At 42.9% G+C, this 21,277-nt stretch overlaps 1 protein-coding gene across 3 annotated transcripts in view; it reads right to left on the bottom strand.

Annotated features, from left to right (window-relative positions):
* rad54l2 (RAD54 like 2) overlaps positions 1-21,277 on the bottom strand; it is a 128,232-nt gene that overhangs the window by 5,520 nt on the left and 101,435 nt on the right. For all 3 annotated transcript variants that reach the window (XM_060835757.1, XM_060835756.1, XM_060835758.1), the window contains 7 exons: positions 18,905-19,004; positions 16,864-17,069; positions 10,843-11,018; positions 9,213-9,409; positions 8,440-8,633; positions 6,851-6,940; positions 5,177-5,269 (listed from right to left, as the gene is read on the bottom strand). In XM_060835757.1, the coding sequence (XP_060691740.1) occupies positions 5,177-5,269; positions 6,851-6,940; positions 8,440-8,633; positions 9,213-9,409; positions 10,843-11,018; positions 16,864-17,069; positions 18,905-19,004 (1,056 nt within the window). The remainder of the gene's footprint in view (positions 1-5,176; positions 5,270-6,850; positions 6,941-8,439; positions 8,634-9,212; positions 9,410-10,842; positions 11,019-16,863; positions 17,070-18,904; positions 19,005-21,277) is intronic.

The following is a 21,277-nucleotide window of genomic DNA, read 5'->3' as shown; positions in this document are numbered from 1 at the left end:
GTCCCACCTGCCAGCATTTGGTCCACATCCCTCCGAACCAGTCCTATTCATATATCAATCCAGATGCCTTTTAAATGTTGTAACTGCACCAGCTGCCACCACTTCCTCTGGCAGCTCATTCCATATATGCAACACTCTCTATGTGAAAAAGTGGTCTCTTGGGTCCCTTTTAAATATTTCCTGTTCCACTCTAAACCTTCGCCCTCTAGTTTTGGACCTCCTTAAAGGAAAAAGACCATTGCTGTCCACCCTATCCATGTCCCTCCATTTTATAAACCTCTATAAGGTCACCACTCAATCTCTGACGCCCCAGTGAAAACAGCCCCTGCCTATTCAGCCTTGCCCTACAGGTCAAACTCTCCAACCCTGGCAGCATCCTTTGTAAACCTTTTCAAGTTTCGCAACATCTTTCCTATAGCAGGGAGACCAGAACTGAATGCAGTACTCCAAAAGTGGCCGACCCAATGTCTCTGCACATCTGCAACAGGACATCCTAACTCCTATACTCAATGCACTGATCAATAAAGGCAAGCGCACCAAACGTCTTCTTCATGACCCTATTTACCTGCAACTCTGGTTTCAAGGAACTATGATTCTGCATCCCATGGTCGCTGTTTGCCAACACTCCCTAGGATGTTACCGTTAAGTGTGTAAGTCCTGCCCTGATTTGCCTTACCAAAATGTAGCACCTCACATTTATCTAAACTAAATTCCATCTGCCACTCCTCAGCCCATGTGACCATCTAATCAAGGTCCCGCTGTACTCTCAGGTAACATTCTTCACTGTCCACTACTCCACGAAAGAGTCACCAACTGAATACTTGACTTTCAACAGCTTCAGCAAGCCATGTGGAGCCTTCGCTTTAGGCTGGCCACTCAGAGCAGGTAGCTATTGTAGTCAATAGAATCACAGAATCCCTACAGTGTGAAAACAGGCTCTTCAGCACAAATCCATACCGATCCTCCGAAGAGTATCCCACCCAAAATCATTCCCCATTACTCTACATTTAGCTCCTGACTAATTCATCTAACCTACACATCCCTGAACACTATGGGCAACTTAACATGGCCAATTCATCTAACCTGCACATCTTTGGACTGTGGGAGGAAACCGGAGTACCCAGAGGAAACCCACACAGAAATGGGGAGAATGTACAAACTCAACACAGACAGTCACCCAAGGCTTGTCCCTGGTGCTGTGAGGCAGCAATGCTAACCACTGAGCCACCGTGCTACCCAAGTACAGAGGAACCTCGATTATCCGGCATGTGAATATCCGAATTTCAAATTATCCGAACAAGATCACAAGGTCCCAATGCCTGGCTAAACTGTTATCTAGCATTCAATTATACGAACATTCGATTATCCAAACAAAATACTCCTCACCCTGGTCATTCGGATAATCAAAGTTCCTCTGCATTCACTTATGTTCAGTACCCAACTGTCTCATTTCTAATTTCCTACTCCTAAGTTTCTCCCTTTGGAATGGCTACCATTATTTTCAAACGTTCTCTCTCCAATTCCTGCCTATGTGTACTGAATTCAAAATATACAAACAATAGCCTTGCCCCACCTTACCTACCTAGCATCAATTAGACTATTCCCATTAATCTTGCCATCTCCTCTGCCTAGCTAAATTGAATTTTTCCAATGTCCTGGCCATTTTATATTCCTCACCATATTTCAGCATTTCTCTCACTTCTACTTTTGGGACCTTATTGCCTGCAAAGTTTCTATTGCACTTCCTACATTATGGAGACAACCCTTTAAAATGACTCCAAAGCACACTCTGATATCTTGAGGTCATGAGAGTGTAGAAATTCAAATTCTGCTTTCTTTCACTCCCTGGAACGCCTGCTGCAATTTTCAAAATCCCTCGTGCTGACTATCCTTTCAGTCATCTTCGGCCCTTATTAAACTGATGCATGTCTCCTGTATGAGGTGTCCCCAGATATATGTCACTTTATAGAACCTTAACTACTCTATTTATTAACACTACTTTAATATATATGGCTCAACATTTTATTGAATTAAAATCCCCAAACCCCTTCTCTCCCCTGCTGCATTTCAGTCAGAGTGATCACAACTCCCTGACCTTTACAATAGTCATGGAGGGGGATAGGGGCAGACAATATAGGAAAGTATTTAATTGGGGGTGGGGGAATTACAATGCTATTAGGCAGGAACTGTGGAGCATAAATTGAGAGCAGTTATTCTCAGGGAAATGCATGACAGAAATGTGGAGGTTTTTTAGGGAGCACTTGGTGAGAGTGCTGGATAGATCGGCCCACCGAGACAGGGAAGGGATGGTAGGGTGAAGGAACCTTGAATGACAAGAAATGTGGAAACATCTAGTCATAAGGAAAAAAGGATTAGACAGGACTCTAGAAGATTAAAGATAGCCAGGAAAGAACTGAAGAATGGACTTAGCAGAGGTAGAGGTGGGTATGAAAAAACTCAGCAGGTAGGACTAAGGAAAATCCCAAAGTATTCCACATTTATGTGAGGAACAACAGGATGGTCACAGAAAGTATAGGGCCAATCAGGGATCTGACTCCAACTTGTGCCTGGAGTCAGAGGAGGTCCGTAATGAATACTTTGCTTCAGTATTCACTAGTGAGAGACCTAGTCGTTTGTGAGGACAGCATGAAACAGGCCGGTATGCTCGAACAGGTTATGTTGAGGAGGATGAGCTGGAAATTTTGAAACAACATGAAGACAGGTAAGTCCCCTGGGCCAGACGGGATATAGTCAAGATTACTATGGGAAGTGAGGGAAGAGATTGCTGCAACCTGGTAACGATCTTTGCATCCTCACTGTCCATTGGAGTAGTGCCAGATGATTGGAGGGTGGCAAATGGTATTCCCTTGTTCAAGAAAGGGAATAGAGATAACACTGAGAATTACAGACCAGTCAGTCTTTCGTCAGTTGTCAGCAAATTACTGGAGCGGGTTTTGAGAGATAGGATTTATGGCTATTTGGAAGAGCATAGTTTAATTAGAGATACGCAGCTTGGCTTTGTGAGGGGCAGGTCATGTCTCACAAGCCTTTGAGGATGTGACAAAACACACTGATGAAGGCACAATAGTGGACATGGATTTTAGTTACGCACTTGATAAGGTTCGTCATGGCAGGGTCATTCAGAAAGAAAGGAGGCTGGAAATACATGGAAATTTGGCAGTCTGGATGCAGAATTGGCTGGTTCGCAGAGTAGTAGTAAATGGAAAGTATTCAACCTAGAGCTCAGTGACCTGTGTTGTTCTGCAGGGATCTGTTCTGGACCTCTGCTCTTTGAGATTTTTCTTATAAGTGACTTGGATGAGGAAGTGGAAGGATGGGTTAATAGGTTTGCCGATGACACTAAGTTTTGGTAGAGTTGTGGAGTGTGGAGGGCTGTTGTCAGTTACAACAGGGCATTGACAGGATGTAGAGCTGAGTTGACAAGTGGCAGATGGAGTTCAACCTGCAAAGTGTGAAGTGATTCATTTTGGAAGGTCAAATTTTAATACAGAGTGCAGGGTTTTTTGACAGTTTGGAGGAACAGAGGGATCTTGGAGTCCACGTCCACAGATCTATAAAGCTGCAGCTCTATAAAGCCCTGCTTAGACCACACTTGGAATATTGCGTTCAGTTCTGGTCGCCTCATGAAAGAAAGGATGCGAAAGCTCGAGAGAGGGTGCACAGGAGATTTACCAGGATATTGCCTGGACCGGAGGGCATGTCTTATGAAGAAAGGTTGAGAGAGCTAAGGCTTTCTTCACTGGAGTAAAGGAGGATGAGAGGTGACTTGATGGAGGTGTACAAGACAACGAGGGCCATAGAGTGGATAGTCAGAAACGTTTTCCCTAGTCAGAAGTGGCAATGATGAGGCGGTATAATTTTAAGGTGATTGGGGGAAGGTTTATGGGAGATGTCAGAGGTAGGTTCTTTACACAGAGACTGGTGGGTGTGTGGAATGCACTGCCAGTAGTGGTAGTAGAGTCAGGTAAATTACGGACATTTAAGCGACTCTTGGATTGGTACATGGATGACCGTAAAATAAAGGGTATATACATTAGTTTGATTTTAAGAGTAGGATGAAAGATTAGCACAATATTGACGGCCGATGGGCCTGTACTGTGCCATACTGTTCTATGTTCCATACCTTTTGGAACTCTCCATCCTCCTCAGTCTTCCACTCCTCTTACAATCTGCAGGTGTTCAGCACCAGACTGAGGGTGACCTATCACTTAGACTATGATTTACCGAGTTTGTCCTTAATAACCTTGGCAGCAGCCAGCATTAAGGGTTCTTTAACACTGGCTTGCCAATGTGAACTTGAATTATAGATCTGTAAACTACCCTTTTGTTAAGAACTATTCATAAACCATAGGAAGAAAATTGTGAAACTTGAAAGGGTTCAGAGAAGATTTAGAAGGATGTTGCCGGGGTTGGAGGGTCTGAGCTATAGGGAAAGGCTGACTAGGCTGGGGTTGTTTTCCCTGGAGCATTGTAGGCTGACAGGTGACCTTATAGAGGTTTATAAAATCATGAAGGGCATGGATAGAGTAAATAGATAACGTTGAGGTTGGCGAGTCCAGATCTACAGGACATAGGTTTCGGGTGATGGGGTTAAGACTTAAAAGGGACCTAAGGGACACCTTTTCATGCAAAGGGTGGTGTGTGTATGGAATGAACTGCCTGAGGAAGTTAGTACAATTACAACCACTTAAAAGGCAACGGATAGTTAGATGATTTGGAAGGGTTTAGAGGGATATGGGCCAAGTGCTGGCAAATGGGACTAGATTAATTTGGGATATCTGGTTAGCATGGACGAGTTGGACTGAAGGATCTGTTTTCATGCTGTACTTTCTATGACTAAGTTTCTCCTGAATGATTCAATTATAATCTCATTTGCACAGATGAACAGCTACCACAATCATATTTTTCTTTACCCTTCATTTAGCCTCAGGTGCACTGAAACATTCATTGGTCAAGTTGGCCATGAGCTGTCCACCAGCCTTTGTCTAATGTTAATAACAGATCCTTGGTCCTGCCCTCATCTATTGTATAAATGTAACTGGGTCTTTCCACATGGATCCTGTGGGTGGGTTTTACCCATGTGCTGACACTAGGTAAAGGTGTGTTCTTCTCATGTCTCTGCTTGAGGCGCCAGCAGACTGTCAACTCATCTCACCTGATGCAGCTGCATGGCTTCCCTCAGTCACTTTTGGTTTATTGCCCATTCGCACAGCAAAGATCCTTCCATCACAGGTACGTATGTACATCCCTAAGATACAAGCGCAAGGCATTTTAACAAGCAATCAAAATGCAGTAACCCAGTTAACTACGCTGTTGTTTTATTCACATCCCTGAAGTTCTTAGCCTTGGTGAAATGGAAGCATTTAATGCCCAAACATTAAACAAGACTTTTGCATAAAAATTTGGGTGAGCCAGTATTCGACTAAGAAGTTGCACCTCCATTCAATCCTGGCCTCAATCGACTCACTTACTCCAAGTTCCTCCTTCACTGTATACAGCTATGGCTCAGTGGTAGCACTCCTGCCTCAGATTAAATAAGTAAAATGCAATCTGAAAGTTCAGGACAGAATCAAAGTAATACTGCAAAGGTGGTGAAATGTCTTACAAACAGAAGGTTAAACATAGGCCACTTTTACCCAAGTAGACTGATGTCATGGCAACATTCAAAGAGCAATGGTGCTCTAGCTAACATTCATCCCTAAAACCTAGACTCTCTAGTGTGGCCACCTCAATAATTTTGGGATTTTGTTGTGCAATGAATGGCTGCCAAGATTCCTATGATCCAACAGAAAGGATACTACAAAATGCCCAAGTAGGATTCAATGCTGTTATTGCTCCCTTTTCTTTCCAAAGAAAACAATTCAATGACATTATGCAGGCAGATCGACCCCGACTCTATAAAAACAAACTTACTGTCCCTGCCGTAGTCTTATTCCTCCACTTGTCAACAGCTTTAACACAACTAAAACCATTAGCTCCCCATGTAGGATGGAAATTGTAGATTTACAATGCATCATTTGGCAATACAGAGCACTTCTGTATCCAAAAGCCCCCACACAGACTGAGATCAAGGTCTCAACAGGGATTTAACATCTTTGTATTAAAACAGGGTGTAGCATTCAAATGTGTATTATTGAAAATCTAATAAAAGAAACCATGTCAATGAACAGGGATTCCCCCCAGAGTCAGTGTTGCTAGTTTCACAATTCGGTTAAGGTAAGGGGACCTCCCTTCCTCTTACATTTTATATAGAAGACCCCATGATATTTGCCTCAGACACAAATGAGTGGGCAGGCCTAGCCATTCTCTTTTTACTAGGGATTGCCTTTATCCTTCAAGCCAAAAGCTACTTCCAAACACTAGCTGCAAATGGAAGCAGATGGTAAATGGGAGGGAGGCTAAAGGAAGGGAAGGGAGTAAGGTGAGTAGAAGGATGAGGAGAAAGAACACAAATTGATTTAAGGCAGATATTCAAATGGTGGCCACACACCAAGGTCATCATATCCATACTCTTTTACTCCTCCTTTTCTCCAGGATGCCTCCAGATCAACCTGAACAGGCCTACATCAGCATAATTGTATAACCAGCCACCTAACTAAATAAAACAGATAGGGCAGAGAGGGCATTTGGTTCCACCAGAAGCAGAAGGGCTCAATTATATCATGAACATGACAAGGAACGTCGGAGAATCCCTACATTTGGGCCAATGGGTTTGAATATATTCTGATCTGTTTGCAATATTGCACCTTAAAAGTATCAACTGACAATGAGAGAAGGAATGGTCAGAAATTTTAATAAATCTCATGAAAGGACAGCTATTAGAAACTACCTTTTGTTCCCCTGATTACATGGATGCTTTCCCCAGCATTAATCCTTGCTTGGACATCAGTTGATGTGTTGGTTCCAGGAATAACTATATCTGTAAATGTAAACAGCAAGAAGAGCAATTCATTGAAATGAATTTCACTAACCATCTATATATACACCAGCTACAACTGTTGAGAATCATTGCCATGAAAGGACTACAGATGATGCAAGATACCAAAAGAGCTTGAGGAAATGGTAAGCCACAAAGCTGTGTCTCCACAATCTAAGTAGTGCACTAGCCTGATACCAGGAGCTTCTGTTTGTCTATAACAAACATAGCCTCGACTCTCAGTCACAGTCCTCACTTCCCTCCGACTTGTGAACTGCACATCACACCTGAAAACATCAAGCCCAGTGTTCGCCATAGCTCTGAATCTTAGTCAGGAAGAGCAGCACCTACAAGACAGGAAATCTTTTGTTTTTGTGGGGCTGGGGAGGAGGGTTTGTCCTCTATACTAGAAGAGAGAGGGGCCTAACTTCTGCTTTAAGGCAAGGGGTTTGGGAGAGGAAGAGGAGAGGAAAACAGAGAGAGAGCACGAGAGCCTGCTGGCTGAATGTGAGAGGTTAAGGAATGAGTGGCAAGTGGGTGTGAGCACAAGGCTTTGAGCAGGTCAATTCAAGATGAGGTTCTATCCATCACATACATGCCATCAACTCCCTGAAAGACTGCTACAATCAAGGTAATGGAGCAGACTTCCTGAGTCTGAGATAGAAATAGCAAGAGAGCATGCATGGATAGGAGGGAACAAGTGAGTGCGCACATTGCATGCAAGAGTGTGAAAGGCGTGCATTTTGGCAGGAGTGAGAGAATTAATCTGGTTGTGGGAATGGGGTTGTGTGTATGTGCATGGGATGTGAATAAGTGAGAGCGAGAGCGAAAGAGAAACAAGTCAAGGAAACAAAGATAGTATGAACGCTGAGACTGAGTCAGGCAGATAACCACCATTTCGCCAGCTCTACTCCCTAAAACCCAATCCACAACACTGGCTGAAGAGGAAGAAACCCAGGCTGAAAGCCAGTCCACTGCTGACGCCAACCTTCCCATGAATTACACCAAGACCAACTCCAAAAGTGAGCCACAAGGGGTGAATACAAGGTCACTGTTAGCTAAACTCAACTTCTTCACTGAGCAGTGAGCTCTATCCTCTTGCCTGAAGATCAGCACATGGGGCAGAGTCTCTCTCTCTCTTTCTGCTGCTTAACTAAGATGGCAAAACAGGATCTTATTCTTTAACCCTGCTGCTTAGCACTTTTTAATTGACGTACATTTATTTCACTAATCAATTTATTCATTCGGATTTTAAAATTCTTAAATGTGAATAAGCCAAACCTCACTGTTGAGATTTTCAGACTGGTCCAGGAGTGAGGGGACAGTTGAAATGTGGCATTACCCCATATAAAATGGCACTGAACTAGAAAGAAATTCTCCACACCTAGTTGCTAGCATTGTTGAGGAAGCACCCCCTCCCTCCACACACACACACATAATTGGGAGCTTGGCTCTGGACAAAATGAATGCCACATGGCTTGGTGTGGAATGCCAATGCCTACCTGTGGTGGTGACGATTTTCTGTACCACGACACCAGCACGCTGGAGGTGACTGACTGGGAACACAGGACCAAATCCTGTACTCGGTATTGCCATTCCACCTGGCACCTGCCGAGGCATCATTGGAATTGGCGTTGACTGCAATGGGCGAACACTAGCCACTGGCTTCTCATCCAGCCCCTTGATTGGGCCCCTCCTGCAAGAAAACAACTGGAGCATCAAATATCTGCTGCAAAGCCTTGAAAGGATCCAACAGTTTGTTACAAACAGCCAGAAGAATGCAAACTGTTATCGAACATTGAACAGTACAGCACAAGAATGGGCCCTTTGACCCATCATGTTGTACCAAACATGAAACAAAATTAAAGTAACCCCTTCTGCCTGCCATTAAGAAGCTAGAACTGCAATGCTTTGGGAGAATCCAAGCACCCATCAGATGGTATTGAGGTGGCAGTGAGCACCAGTGATCCCAACAACAAACGTCTCACAGTGGATTACACTCCACACTTTCCCCTTCAAGTGTGCCACTGCAATACTGAGAGGACTTGTCAGGGAGGGAGACAGACATGTCTTCAACAGGCAGACATGAAAAGGGACAGTCCAGCGCAGCTTTGCAAACTGATTGTTAGGCACATCCCAAAATGATGCAGGAAACATTCGAAGAGTGATAACACCAACACATGCAGTTGCAATTTGAAGCATCAACCTCAGTATGGAAGCTGTGCAATCAGAAACTACGCCACACGCGCAAAACCGTACAGAAGTGCTTATATACCAATGTCGCTGGCTGAAGATGGGGATGTTGGTAAGGCTCTGGTCACTGGCTGGGTAATACTGGGCATAAGATGGCCGAGTGTAAGGGACTGATGCCCGTTTCTCATCCTCATAGCTCTTCTTCGCTGCCTTCTTCTCTGCCTTGGTCAGCTTGTATTCCTTGCGGTCCATCAGCAATGATTCATGCTGGAAAGGTTGCTGCAGGAACAAAGGCTGGTTAATTTCCAAGAAAAAGAAGCTTTCCATGATAAAATACATAGAAAAACTTATTGTTATAACCCCTGGATAAAAATGAAGGTGCTGAGTGGATAAAAGACCATTTACACTTGTGAGCAAGAGCATAACTGAAGATCATTAATAAAGATAATCACCAAGCAGGAAATTCAGATGAAACTTGTTCACCAAAGGTTGATAAGAATATACAACGCGCTACGACACAGTAGTTGAAGCAACTAGTATAAATGCATTTAAAAAGGAAACTAGAAAAGCACTGGAGAGTAATGCACAAAGATGGCTACAAAGGTCAAGTTACATGTGAAAATATGGAAGGTGATAGAATAAGCAAAACATCAGTAATGAGGAAACTGGAAAGTTGCATCCAAATTTGTTGTTGATGCAAAATTTGGTGGCATTGTTAACAGTGTAGATGATAGCATTAATATTACAAAGGGATATTGACTAAATCAATGGGCAAATCTGTTGGCAAATGGAATTCAATATAAGCAGTTGTGAGGTTATCCAATTTGGATACTTTCTAGATGGTATGAAGTTAAATATAGCGGATGTTGAAAGAGACTTGATAGTTCAGATGCAGAGATCTTTAAAATGCCTCAGAATGATGTAAAATATATTTAAGAAAGTTAATGGAATGCTGGCCTTTATATCTAGAGGACTGAAGTACAAGGATGCACAAGTTATGCAGCACTTAGACAAAACACTGGTTAGATCCCACTTGGGAGTACTGTAGGCAGATTGGGCACCACACCTTAGGGAGGATATATTGGCCTTGGAGGAACAACACCTGCACTTCAGAGGTTAAACTATGACAGATTACATTAATCAGACCCATTTTCTCTAGAATTTAGAAAGGTAAGGGGTGATCTGATTAAAATCTTCAAAATGTTAACAGGAAAAGACAGGGTAGATAAGATAAACTATTTCCACTGGCTGAGGATTCGAGAATTAGAGTCAGACAACTTAGGGGAGAAGTCAGGAAGCACTTGTAGACACAGAGTGGAAGAGGAAGAGCAGCGAGTGCAGGATTAGTTGTTAATTTAAATCTAAGATAAATAAACTTTGTTAAGCAATAGTATTGAGGGATATGGGCCAAAGGCAGGTATATGGAGTTCGGCCACAGATCAGCCACAATCTCACTGAGTAGCAACAGACTTGAGGGATTGAATGGCCCACTTATATACGAATGGGGCATAAATTGATATGGCCGATTTCTCTGCTACCTATCCTGCAACCACCCTCAGCTCAGTCTGAGGATTAAGCCTTCGAGTTTGTGTTTATCAGTAACAAGTCAGCTATTCAGCAAGTTACACTGTATCAGCAAGCTGCACTGTATCACCAAGGGAAAATGCTCTCCTAGCTGATCCTGAGACTTGCAAATGGAAAACAAGTTATACCTTAGTAACAAGCTGTTTATGTTTGGCGCATGCTCTGAGAATTACTTCATCACATATTTTCTCTGGTTCAATGCTGGTATCTGATAAAACAGGCTCCTCCTCCACAAAATGCAGGAGAGATTCCACTTCCTTCCTGGTGAAATTCAGCACTGGATTGAGATCATCAATAACACGGTCTGTGGGATAAGGATGAACAAGTAGACACGTGTGATTTACTTCACTTATTTCTCAATGACACCACCAGAGTAGCTTTAGATTAACATTCCAGCTAGAGACTATCAGCTGAGCATCGATCCAGGGCCAAAGGAGGTAACAAAGACTTGTATTTACATAGCAGCTTTCATAACTATAAAGTAAGCTAATTATGCTTGAAATGGAGCTACTGCTGTAATTTAGGAGATGTGTCAATTTGTTCAAGCAAGTTGTCATAAACAGAAATAGCATAAAAGATGAAACCCATTTCAGTGAGGTGGGTTAAGAGATAAATACCAACTACAACAACAGAAGATTCATTTGCTCTTCTTCAAACAGTACCATAGGATTTTTTTGTACTTACCCAAGAGGGCAGAAGGGGCATCAGTTTGATTTATCTGAAAAACAATACCTGTGATAGTATCATAGTCACTCAGTCCATAGGAATGGCAAACATTCCATAAACCATGGAAGAGAACACACCAACAGATCACAGGAGCTGAATATTCTCTCAGTCCGAAAATCAGGTGTGATCCTTGAACCGAAATGACTTTCAAATCCAACCCTGAGAGTTGCGATGCATGGACACATCATTTAAACAATGTACCAACACAAAGAGCACAGAATTACTTAGAATTCAATGTTCTTTCAACAGTTGTTGTGAAATCAACAGTGGGAAGTGGTATCTGTGTCAGAGGTCCAAGCATAGCTACTAAACAGGAAGGGAAGAGTCACTGGTGTAGTTAAGGGCATTCCTGTCATTGCAGAGAGTTACTGCACATCTATCCAGCTGACTCTGCAATACCCTAGCAATCATTAATGAAAAGTGCATCACTACCCTCCACTAAAATCCCTCATCCTGCGGAATCCAAATTTCATAATAAAAAATGCACAAGGGTAAATCCCATGCTGTGGAAACAATGGATTTCTGTACGGTTATATTTATTTGTGCTATTCCTGCTCATGCAGCAGTTTCGTTTGAAGGAAATGAGGATGTTGTCATGTGCAATGGTTGTATTATAACTTATTTTATGTTTTACAACCAGATAAATTGCATTGAGATGCAAATTATTAAGGAGGAATTAAAACAAAATTATGTTATGATTTACTATTCCCCAAAATATTCTATTGCTTTATCAGCATTATTCTTACTTTCATAGTTGTCAGTAAGGTACTCAAAACCATCAGAACAACATTCAGGCTCTTTGGGAATAATTGGCTGTTCAAAAGCTCCTCAGTCACATCTGCTCCTCAGTGACACTATGCACTGCACTCTACAGTTGGACAGCTCTATTTTTGATCATTTCCAAGTGAAATAAGTCTGTGTCCTAGTCCCCACTCTCTTTGCTATTTCCATAAGCCTGACCTTTGCCTTCCCTGGAGTTACAGCGTGAGTCTACATGCACACTAAAGGAGACAACACACTATACAATTCATCAAGACTGAACTGAAAGCAAAAGCGTGCAGCATCCTGAGAAGGGAATGCCTCTATGCATTGTGACATTTATTAACAGGGCAACTCGGTGACAAAGATGCTTAGACCCTGCTCCCACATCTTTAACTTATTCTCCCTGATTCAAAGCAAATAGTAAACTGTAGTCAGGGAGGCATACAGCATGGAAACAGACCCTAGCCACAGGGCAAAATGTTGCATCCCTAGCTGATCAAACCAAGCTACACTCTGCTAGAAATGGCTAGCGTCTGGTGTACACAGACACGACAATATAAACCCTAATGCAGCACTCAATACACAGATAGGCAAAGCAACTTGGAGACTGGGATGAACGACTGCTGCATATCCAAAGACTGTCTGCACAGTCAGGTAGCAGAGGTAGAAGGCCAATGGGTTGAGAGTGTGGTGCTGGAAAAGCAGGTCAGGCAGCATTCGAGAAGCAGGAGAATTGACGTTTCAGGCATAAACCCTTCATCACTGAAACATCGATTCTCCTGCCCTTTAGATGCTGCCTGACCTGCTGTGCTTTTCCAGGACTGATCTCCAGCATCTGCAGTCCTCACATTCCCTGTAGAAGGCCAATGGCTTTGCTTCAAGAATACTTGCACCAATAATGACGTTTCGGGCTTTCATGAGACAGTCTTTTATCCTATTAATATTCCTGGTGCATCAAAATTGCCTTCAGTGTTAGCACTCCACTGGAAACTCGGCCTTTGAGAGGAGTGCCACATGTGATTTTGCTCTGCCAGGATATATCGCAGGCAACAAAGGTAGAAACTATTAAACTTCTTCTCTGAGAAACTTTAAGTCACCAATGTTTCTTAGCCATAAGCAAAATAATGAGAGCACAGGATTTATAAACTAGCAGTGCAAGCCTAAGGTGATATTCAATGTGGGTTTCACAAATCACCTAAAGATGGTAGCTACACTGCTTGTCTGTGTATTACATGCTACATTACAGTTCATATTGTATGTAGACCAAACATAGCGAAATTTGTTAACTTCCAGTTGAGCGTTGTTTAGTTTGAGCAGGATGGTGATGCATCACTTTGCCCTGTGACCACAGTTTTCTTGATGCTTTGTGTCAGGGCACTAAGTTACAGACGTGGCACCTGTAAGTCACCGAGTTGCCCCATCAGTAAATGGCACAGCATTGTCTGAACAGAGGCGTTCCCTGACCAGCATGTTACTATCAGGTAAAAGAGGAAATTACCAACATCTCCTGTGGGCTGATGTATGATTACCACACTGGTAACAGACACAGACAATGAAAGTATAGCCCGCATCACTTGGCAGCTTCATGAGTGTCCCTTGCGGCAGAGCTGCTCTCAAAGATTAATCTCACACCAAATGAAGACCTAGCACCCAACAGAACATAGAACAGTACAAGCCCTTTAGCCCTCAATGTTGTGCCAACCTTTTATCTACTCTAAGATTAAACTAACCTACACATCCTTCACTGTACTATCATCCATGTGCTATCCAAGAGTCGCTTAAATGTCCCTAATGTATCTGACTCTACTATCATTGCTGACAGTGCATTCCGTGCATCCACCACACTCTGTACAAAGAACCAACCTCTGACATCTCCCCTAAATCTTCCTCCAATCACCTTAAAATTATGCTCCCTCGTGATAGCCATTTTCGCCCTGGGGAAAAAATCTCTGGCTATCCACTCCATCTATGGCTGTCATCATCTTGTACACATCTATCAAGTCATCTCTCATCCTTCTTTGCTCCAATGAGGAAAGCCCTAGCTCCCTCAACCCTTCTATGTAAGACACACCCTCCAGTCCAGGCAGCATCCTGATGAATCTCCTCTGCAGCCTCCCTAAAGCTTCCACATCCTTCCTATAATGAGACAACCAGAAATGAACACAATATTCCAAGTGTGGTCTAACCAGGCCGCTATCACGCTGCAGCATAACCTCGTGGCTCTTAAACTCAATCCCCCTGCTAATGAAAGCCAACACACTATATGCCTTCTTACCAACCCTATCAACTTGGGTGGCAACTTTGAGGGATCTAAGGACATGGACTCCAAGATCTCTCTGTTCCTCCGCACTGTCAAAAATCCTGTCTTAAACCCTGTATTCAAATCTGACCTTCCACAATGAATCACTTCACACTTTGCAGGTTGAACTCCATCTGCGACTTATCAATCCAGCTCTGCATCCTGTCAATGCCCCGTTGTAACCGACAACAGCCCTCCACATTGCCCACAACTCCACCAACCTTCATGTCATCAGCAAACTTACTAACCCACCATCCCACTTCCTCATCCAAGTCATTTATAAAAATCACAAAAAGGAGAGGTCCCAGAACAGATTCCTGCAGAACACCGCTGGTCACTGAGCTCCAGGCTGAATACTTTTCATCTACCACCACCCTCTGTCTTCTATGGGCCAGCCAATTCCATATCCAGACAGACAAGTTTCCCTACATCCCATGGCTCCTTACTTTCTGAACCAGCCTACCATGAGGAACCTTATCAAGTGCCTTGCTAAAATCCATGTATACCACATTCACTATTCTACCTTCATCAATGTGTTTTGTCATCAAAGAATTCAATAACGTTTATGAGGCATGACCTGCCCCTCACAAAGCCATGTTAATTATCTCTAATTAAACTATGGTTTTTCAAGTAATAATAAATCCTGTCTCTCAGAATCCTCTCCAATAATTTGCCCACCACAGACATAAGACTGATTGGTTTGTAATTCCCAGGATTATCCCTATTCACCTTCTTGAACAAGGGAATACCATTTGCCACCCTCCAATCATCTGGCAGTACTCCAGTGGACAGTCAGGATGCAAAGATCATCGACAACGGCGCAGCAATCTCTTCCCTAGCTTCTTGTAGTAACCTTCGGTATATCCCATCTGGCCCAAGGTATTTATCTATCCTCATGTTTTTCAAAATTTTCAGCACATCTTCCTTCTTAACAATCTGTTCGAGCATATCAGCCTGTTTCATTCTGTCCTCCCAAACGACAAGGTCCCTCTCAATAGTGAAAACTGAAGCAAAGTATCCATTAAGAACCTCCCCTACCTCCTCAGACTCCAGGCACACGTTCCCTCCACTATCCCAGACTGGGCCCACCCTCACTCTGGCCATCCTCTTGTTCCTCACGTAAGTGTAGAAGGCCGTAGGATTTTCATTAAAGCTACCTGCTCAAGCTTTTTCATGTCCCTAGCTCTCCTAAGTCCATTTTCAGGTCCTTCCTGGTACCTTGTAACCATCTAGAGCCCGGTCTGATCCATGCCTCCTCAACCTTAAGTAAGTTTCCTTCTTCCTCTTAATTAGATGTTCCACATCCCTCGTAACCCACGGTTCTTTCACCCTACCATCCCTTCCTTGCCTCAGTGGGACAAACGTGTCCAGCACTGTCAGCAATTGCTTCCTAAACAACCTCCACATTTCTGTCGTGCATTTCCCTTTGAACATCTGTTCCCAATTTCAGCACCCTAGTTCCAGCCTAATAGCGCTGTAATTCCTCCTGGGAATAAACTGCTTCATTCCCATCAAATCTCACAGTTGGAAGAAAGCCACCACTGTGATTAAAGTTCCCATTTCAACTGGGATGTTGCTTTATTAATTGAACTTTTTATTAACACCATTAAAATGTTTACTCAACCTTAGATTATTGACTAATATGTACTATTTTCTATAACTGAACGAACCCTTCAGAAATTATTTTTAATAGTTCTTAGATCTGCATCAAAAACCTTTGAGGTGGCACGGTGGCTCAGTGGTTAGCACTGCTGACTCTCAGCACCAGGGACACGGGTTCAATTCCAGCCTCGGGCGACTGTCTGTGTGGAGATTGCACATTCTCTCCCATTTGCATGGGTTTCCTCCGGGTGCTCTGGTTTCCTCCCACAATCCAAAGATGTGCAGGTTAGGTGAATTGGCCATGCTAAATTACCCAGAGTGTTCAGGGGTGTGTAGGTTAGGTGCATCATTAGTCAGCGGTAAATGTAGGAGAATAGAGTAGGGGAATGGGTCAGGGTGGGTGACTCTTCGGAGGGCCGGTGTGGACTTGTCAGGCTGAGAGGTCTGTTCCCACACTGAAGGGATTCTATGATTCTTAATTCATCATAATATAACAAAAACAAAGAACTGGTGGACACTGGAAATCTGAAACAAAAACACTAAGTACTGGAGGAACTGAGCAGGTCTTGCAGCATCTTCAGAAAGAAAAACACAGTTAATGTTTTCATAAAGTGACCCCTTATGCTAGGGGAAGAGAGTGAAGGGGAGGAAAGGAACACACACATACAGGAGGGAGAGGGAGGGGGAGGAGAGAGAAAACGTTTCAGATAGTTGAATTTTATCCAAACAACAATCTCCATTTTAAACCCGGCACTCTTACCAGACATGCCCTGCTTTGAGATCTGCCTATCATAGATCTTCTTCTCTAGGGTGTAGTCAGAAACCAGTCGATATATGAAACAAGGCTTCTTTTGACCATAGCGGTACACACGACACACTGCCTGAGCATCATGACAGGGATTCCAGGAAGCGTCAAACACCACCACTCGATTGGCCCCAACCAGATTGATTCCCAAACAGCCAGCTCTTTAGAGAAATGAAACAGCCACAGTTAGCTGAGCATCACTGTCAACCTCGGGACAAACTACTGCATAACGACTTCAATTAAGAACACAAGTGAAGAACCTGTCAGGTTAACTCAAGAGGTCGAGTCTGGTAATGTAAAACCTAGCTTTTAAAAGCCTTATATTGCAGAAGAAAGGGAAGTGTCAGGAAGGTGAGGAATCGCACTTACAAAATACCATCATGTTACGCTCTATTCAGGATAACAAGAATGTGCCATAGCTTGTGTTTTACCTTGGGCAAGGACTTAGAGAAGGAACCATAGAATGGTAACAGCTCAGAACGATCATGATTTCTGGTTTGCATAAGAATAAGCCAGTTAGTTCCCAGTTCCCTGCCCTTTCTCTACAGTCCTGTAAATTGCCACTTTTTTAGAGGTTGCCTCTTTTGAAAACCCCAATTGATTCTGCCCCTTCGAAAGGCAGTGCAGTCCAGAACATACCAATTCACTGCTGGAAAAATGTTTTCTACATGCCTTCAGCATTTTTTTTTTAAACCATTCACCTTGTGGTTCTTGTTGTTTGGTTTTCTGCCTTTCCATCAAGAGTGCACATTGTCTTCACTTTGTCCAGACTTCTCATGATTTTGTATAACTCTATCAAATCTCCTCTCAACCTCTTTTCACTAAGAATAACTCCAGCTCTCCAACTGTCCGCGTAATTCAAGTCCTCCATTCCTGGAACCATTCTTGCAAATCTTTTCTATATCTTCGCTAAAGCCTTAACATTCTCCCTAATGTCTGATGACCAGAATCAAACACAATATTCCAACTTAATAGAAGTTCACTGTTTTACAAGGGTTCATCAATTTTTTAATACTAACAACAGCAAGTGCTGGAAACAATTGGAAGGTCTGGCAACAGCTGGAGAGAAAAGGAGAGTTAACATTAAGTCATAATAACTTTGCCAGTACTTTCTGGTGTTATTTCAGATTTCCAACATTGGCAACATCTTGCACTTATTCATCAAAACTTTCTTGCTTTTGTATATAAAAAGCGAAGAACATTGCACGTCTTTTTAAACCCTTTCTCAATCTGCTCTTCAACAATTTGTGTATATGTCCTCAGATCTCTGTACCTGCACCTCTTTTAGAAATGCACTTTTTGTCCAAAATATCTCAATTCACCCTCCTTGCACTGAGTCACATCTGTCTTGATACCTGCCCATTCCCTCTCAATGGCCTCAAAATCTCTATGCATCAGCTGCAAATTTCAAAATTGTGTCCTGCACATTCAAGTGTAGATCATTAACTTACATGAAAAGTAATGGCCCTCGTACTAATCCCTGGGAACCACAGCGTATACCTCCCAGCAAGTGAACAACAGAAATAATGGGCCTTTACAAGACTTCATACAGGAGAGGATACAGAATTTTGGTCATGAAGGGTGGAGATTAGGAAGGAGTACACTAAGTATGGACTAATAAAGCCATGCTTAAGGATTCAGCTGTGAACAGATTGAGGCAGACGACGTTGGGAAGACGGTAGCAGTCCCAGAAAGAATGCGTGATTTAGAATAATGCTACAAAACCACAAAAAGTCTAGTTCCAGAGCGTGAGGCTGGATAAACAACTGGCACTGACTTCCTGCTAATTCTGAGCGATGAGTTACAGGTAGGCCACTTGCATTGACACATCAAAAGGTGAATCCACAGACTTTGCAATGATCTAGTTGTAAATTAAGTATATCTTCAGTTTCCAACAGCACTGGTAGGTGACACAGTCTGACAGAAGGGGAAGGGTTATCACACTAATATCATCCAATTGAAGTCAAACCATCAATATTTCACAGACCACACTCACCGTGTAGACAACAGGAAGAGATTAGCTTTAGTATTGCGAGGGTCATTGAACTGATTGATCAGCCTTTCCCGATCCATTGCAGAGGTGCTTCCATCCAGTCCTGGAAAAGTGGAGGAAAATTTCACAAAACATCCAGACAAAATATTACTTGCATGAATAATACAAACTGTTGACCAAATAAGTTTAAGTTGGATAAAACTGCAGCAATATCTCAATATCAGGGCGGCACGGTGGCACAGTGGTTAGCACTGCTGCCTCACAGCGCCTGTAGACCCGGGTTCAATTCCCGACTCAGGTGACTGACTGTGTGGAGTTTGCACGTTCTCCCCGTGTCTGCGTGGGTTTCCTCCGGGTGCTCCGGTTTCCTCCCACAGTCCAAAGATGTGCGGGTCAGGTGAATTGGCCATGCTAAATTGCCCGTAGTGTTAGGTAAGAGGTAAAATGTAGGGGTATGGGTGGGTTGCGCTTCGGCGGGTCGGTGTGGACTTGTTGGGCCGAAGGGCCTGTTTCCACACTGTAAGTCTAATCTAATCTAATCTAATATCTCATCATGGATAGAAAAGGTTCTCAGCGCTCACTGTGTAAATCTGCATTTTGCACAGTATGTGACTGAGGATTTTTAAATAATTAAAGGTTAGTTGGGATGGACAGAAAGGTCAGCACTTGGCTATGAAGCACTGCATTATGAAAATTCTAATTCGCTCCAATGCTCAGTTTTATACTTCACGACCCTGCAGATATCTACTCAAAGTTTCACTGAGTTTGTGCCCACCACACTTACCATAGTATAACTACTACAGAATTTTTTTAAAAAACTGCACTATCACTTTGTAGCTCTTTAGCCAATTATGAAAATCAGTACAAAGGGCTACACTAGAGCTTCAGCAATATTTACCACTGTAACAATCTGTTTGCAAGATTTAGACTTCAGGAGCCACAGATTATCCTCAAAAGAATGTATAGAAATTTAAAAAGTTGGCTTATTAAGAAGTAACAGTTTTAGATATGACATAATCCAAATCGATAGAAAAGATGTATGATCTAAAACAGGCAAAAATGGTCCCAAACTACAGTACAGGTAGAAGATCCTTTATCCAAAAACTGAAAAGCTCCGAAATCCAAAAGTCTTTTTGTGAAGTTTTTTTCTAATTGACAAGGTTGTTTGACAAGCAAACACTTAACCCAAGTTGGCACCTACTCGATATGTGTCCCTCAGATATGACATGGGGCACGTGGCCAAGCACCGACAGGCTTGGGTTCCTCTGTGTGTGCCTCCAAGTTGGCACCCCTTGATGAGTGCCACTCAGATGCGACATGTGGGGGGGGGGGGGGGGGGGCCCTGGCCAAGCACCGACAGGCCTGGGGTTTCTCTGAATGCCCCCATGTCGACACCCACTCGATGCATGTCACTCAGATGTGACGTGGCCAAGCACGTTCTTAGTTAGAAGTCTGCTTCTCCAGTAAGATTTTTAAAAATTTCACCATTAAACTGTCACTATTCTGAAAACCGAAAAATTCAGAATTCTGAAAAACAGCTAACTCCTCCCTATTTTCATCAAACTCCACAAAGCCACCTTGTGGTTCACTGCTCCCCAGGACATCCGATCTAATCTTCAGGCAGTTAGCTCACATAGGGCTCATGAGATTAACTCCCACTTTGCATCCCATTAGGGTTGTCAATGTCTCATTCCAGTAATCGTGCTAGAGACATGTCCTTGTTGGGGATAACAGCTTTTGCTCTCCTGCATTTGCCAGCCCAGAAAGCAGGTATGAGATACGAACAAAAAAAAGGTGGGAAATCTCAGGTAGCATCTGAGGAGAGAAAAATTTCAGGTCAATGACCCTGCATCAGAAATGTAGAAATTTATGGGTTGTTAAGTCATTGGGAGTGGGGAGGAAACAGGAATAACAAAATGTTTTTGCTCTTTTTTTTAAAAAAACCTTTTTTGGCTGAGTCAGTCTTCAACTTGTTTCTCATTGTGTTCCATTCAGTTGTTTTTTTTGTTTAACAATCTGTACTGAACACAAACTTTGTATCCACACTGTAACATTAGCACATTTCTTTGGTTGCTCCATCACAAAATTGTTGGTCGTTTAATCTCCCTTGACCTCTATTTTATCACAGTCCTCCTTCTTTGCTCTTAGTCAATACCTTGATATCATATGCTGTAAATTGAACTCTCTGAAGATTGGCATCAGGGGATTTCAGGAGTAGGTCAAAATGGATAATCCACTCAGCATCACTGGCTGAAGATGGTTGTAAATACTTAGCCCAGGTCTTCTGCCTCCTGATTAATGACGCATAGTCATCACTTAAAAAACTGCAAGAGATCAGACTGGTCCTCTTCAGAATCAAAGTGAAAAGCTAAAATG

The sequence above is a fragment of the Hemiscyllium ocellatum genome, chromosome 14 (assembly GCF_020745735.1).
Source record: "Hemiscyllium ocellatum isolate sHemOce1 chromosome 14, sHemOce1.pat.X.cur, whole genome shotgun sequence".
In the NCBI taxonomy this organism is placed as follows: Eukaryota; Metazoa; Chordata; class Chondrichthyes; order Orectolobiformes; family Hemiscylliidae; genus Hemiscyllium; species Hemiscyllium ocellatum.
This window is presented reverse-complemented; position numbering and strand designations above follow the sequence as displayed.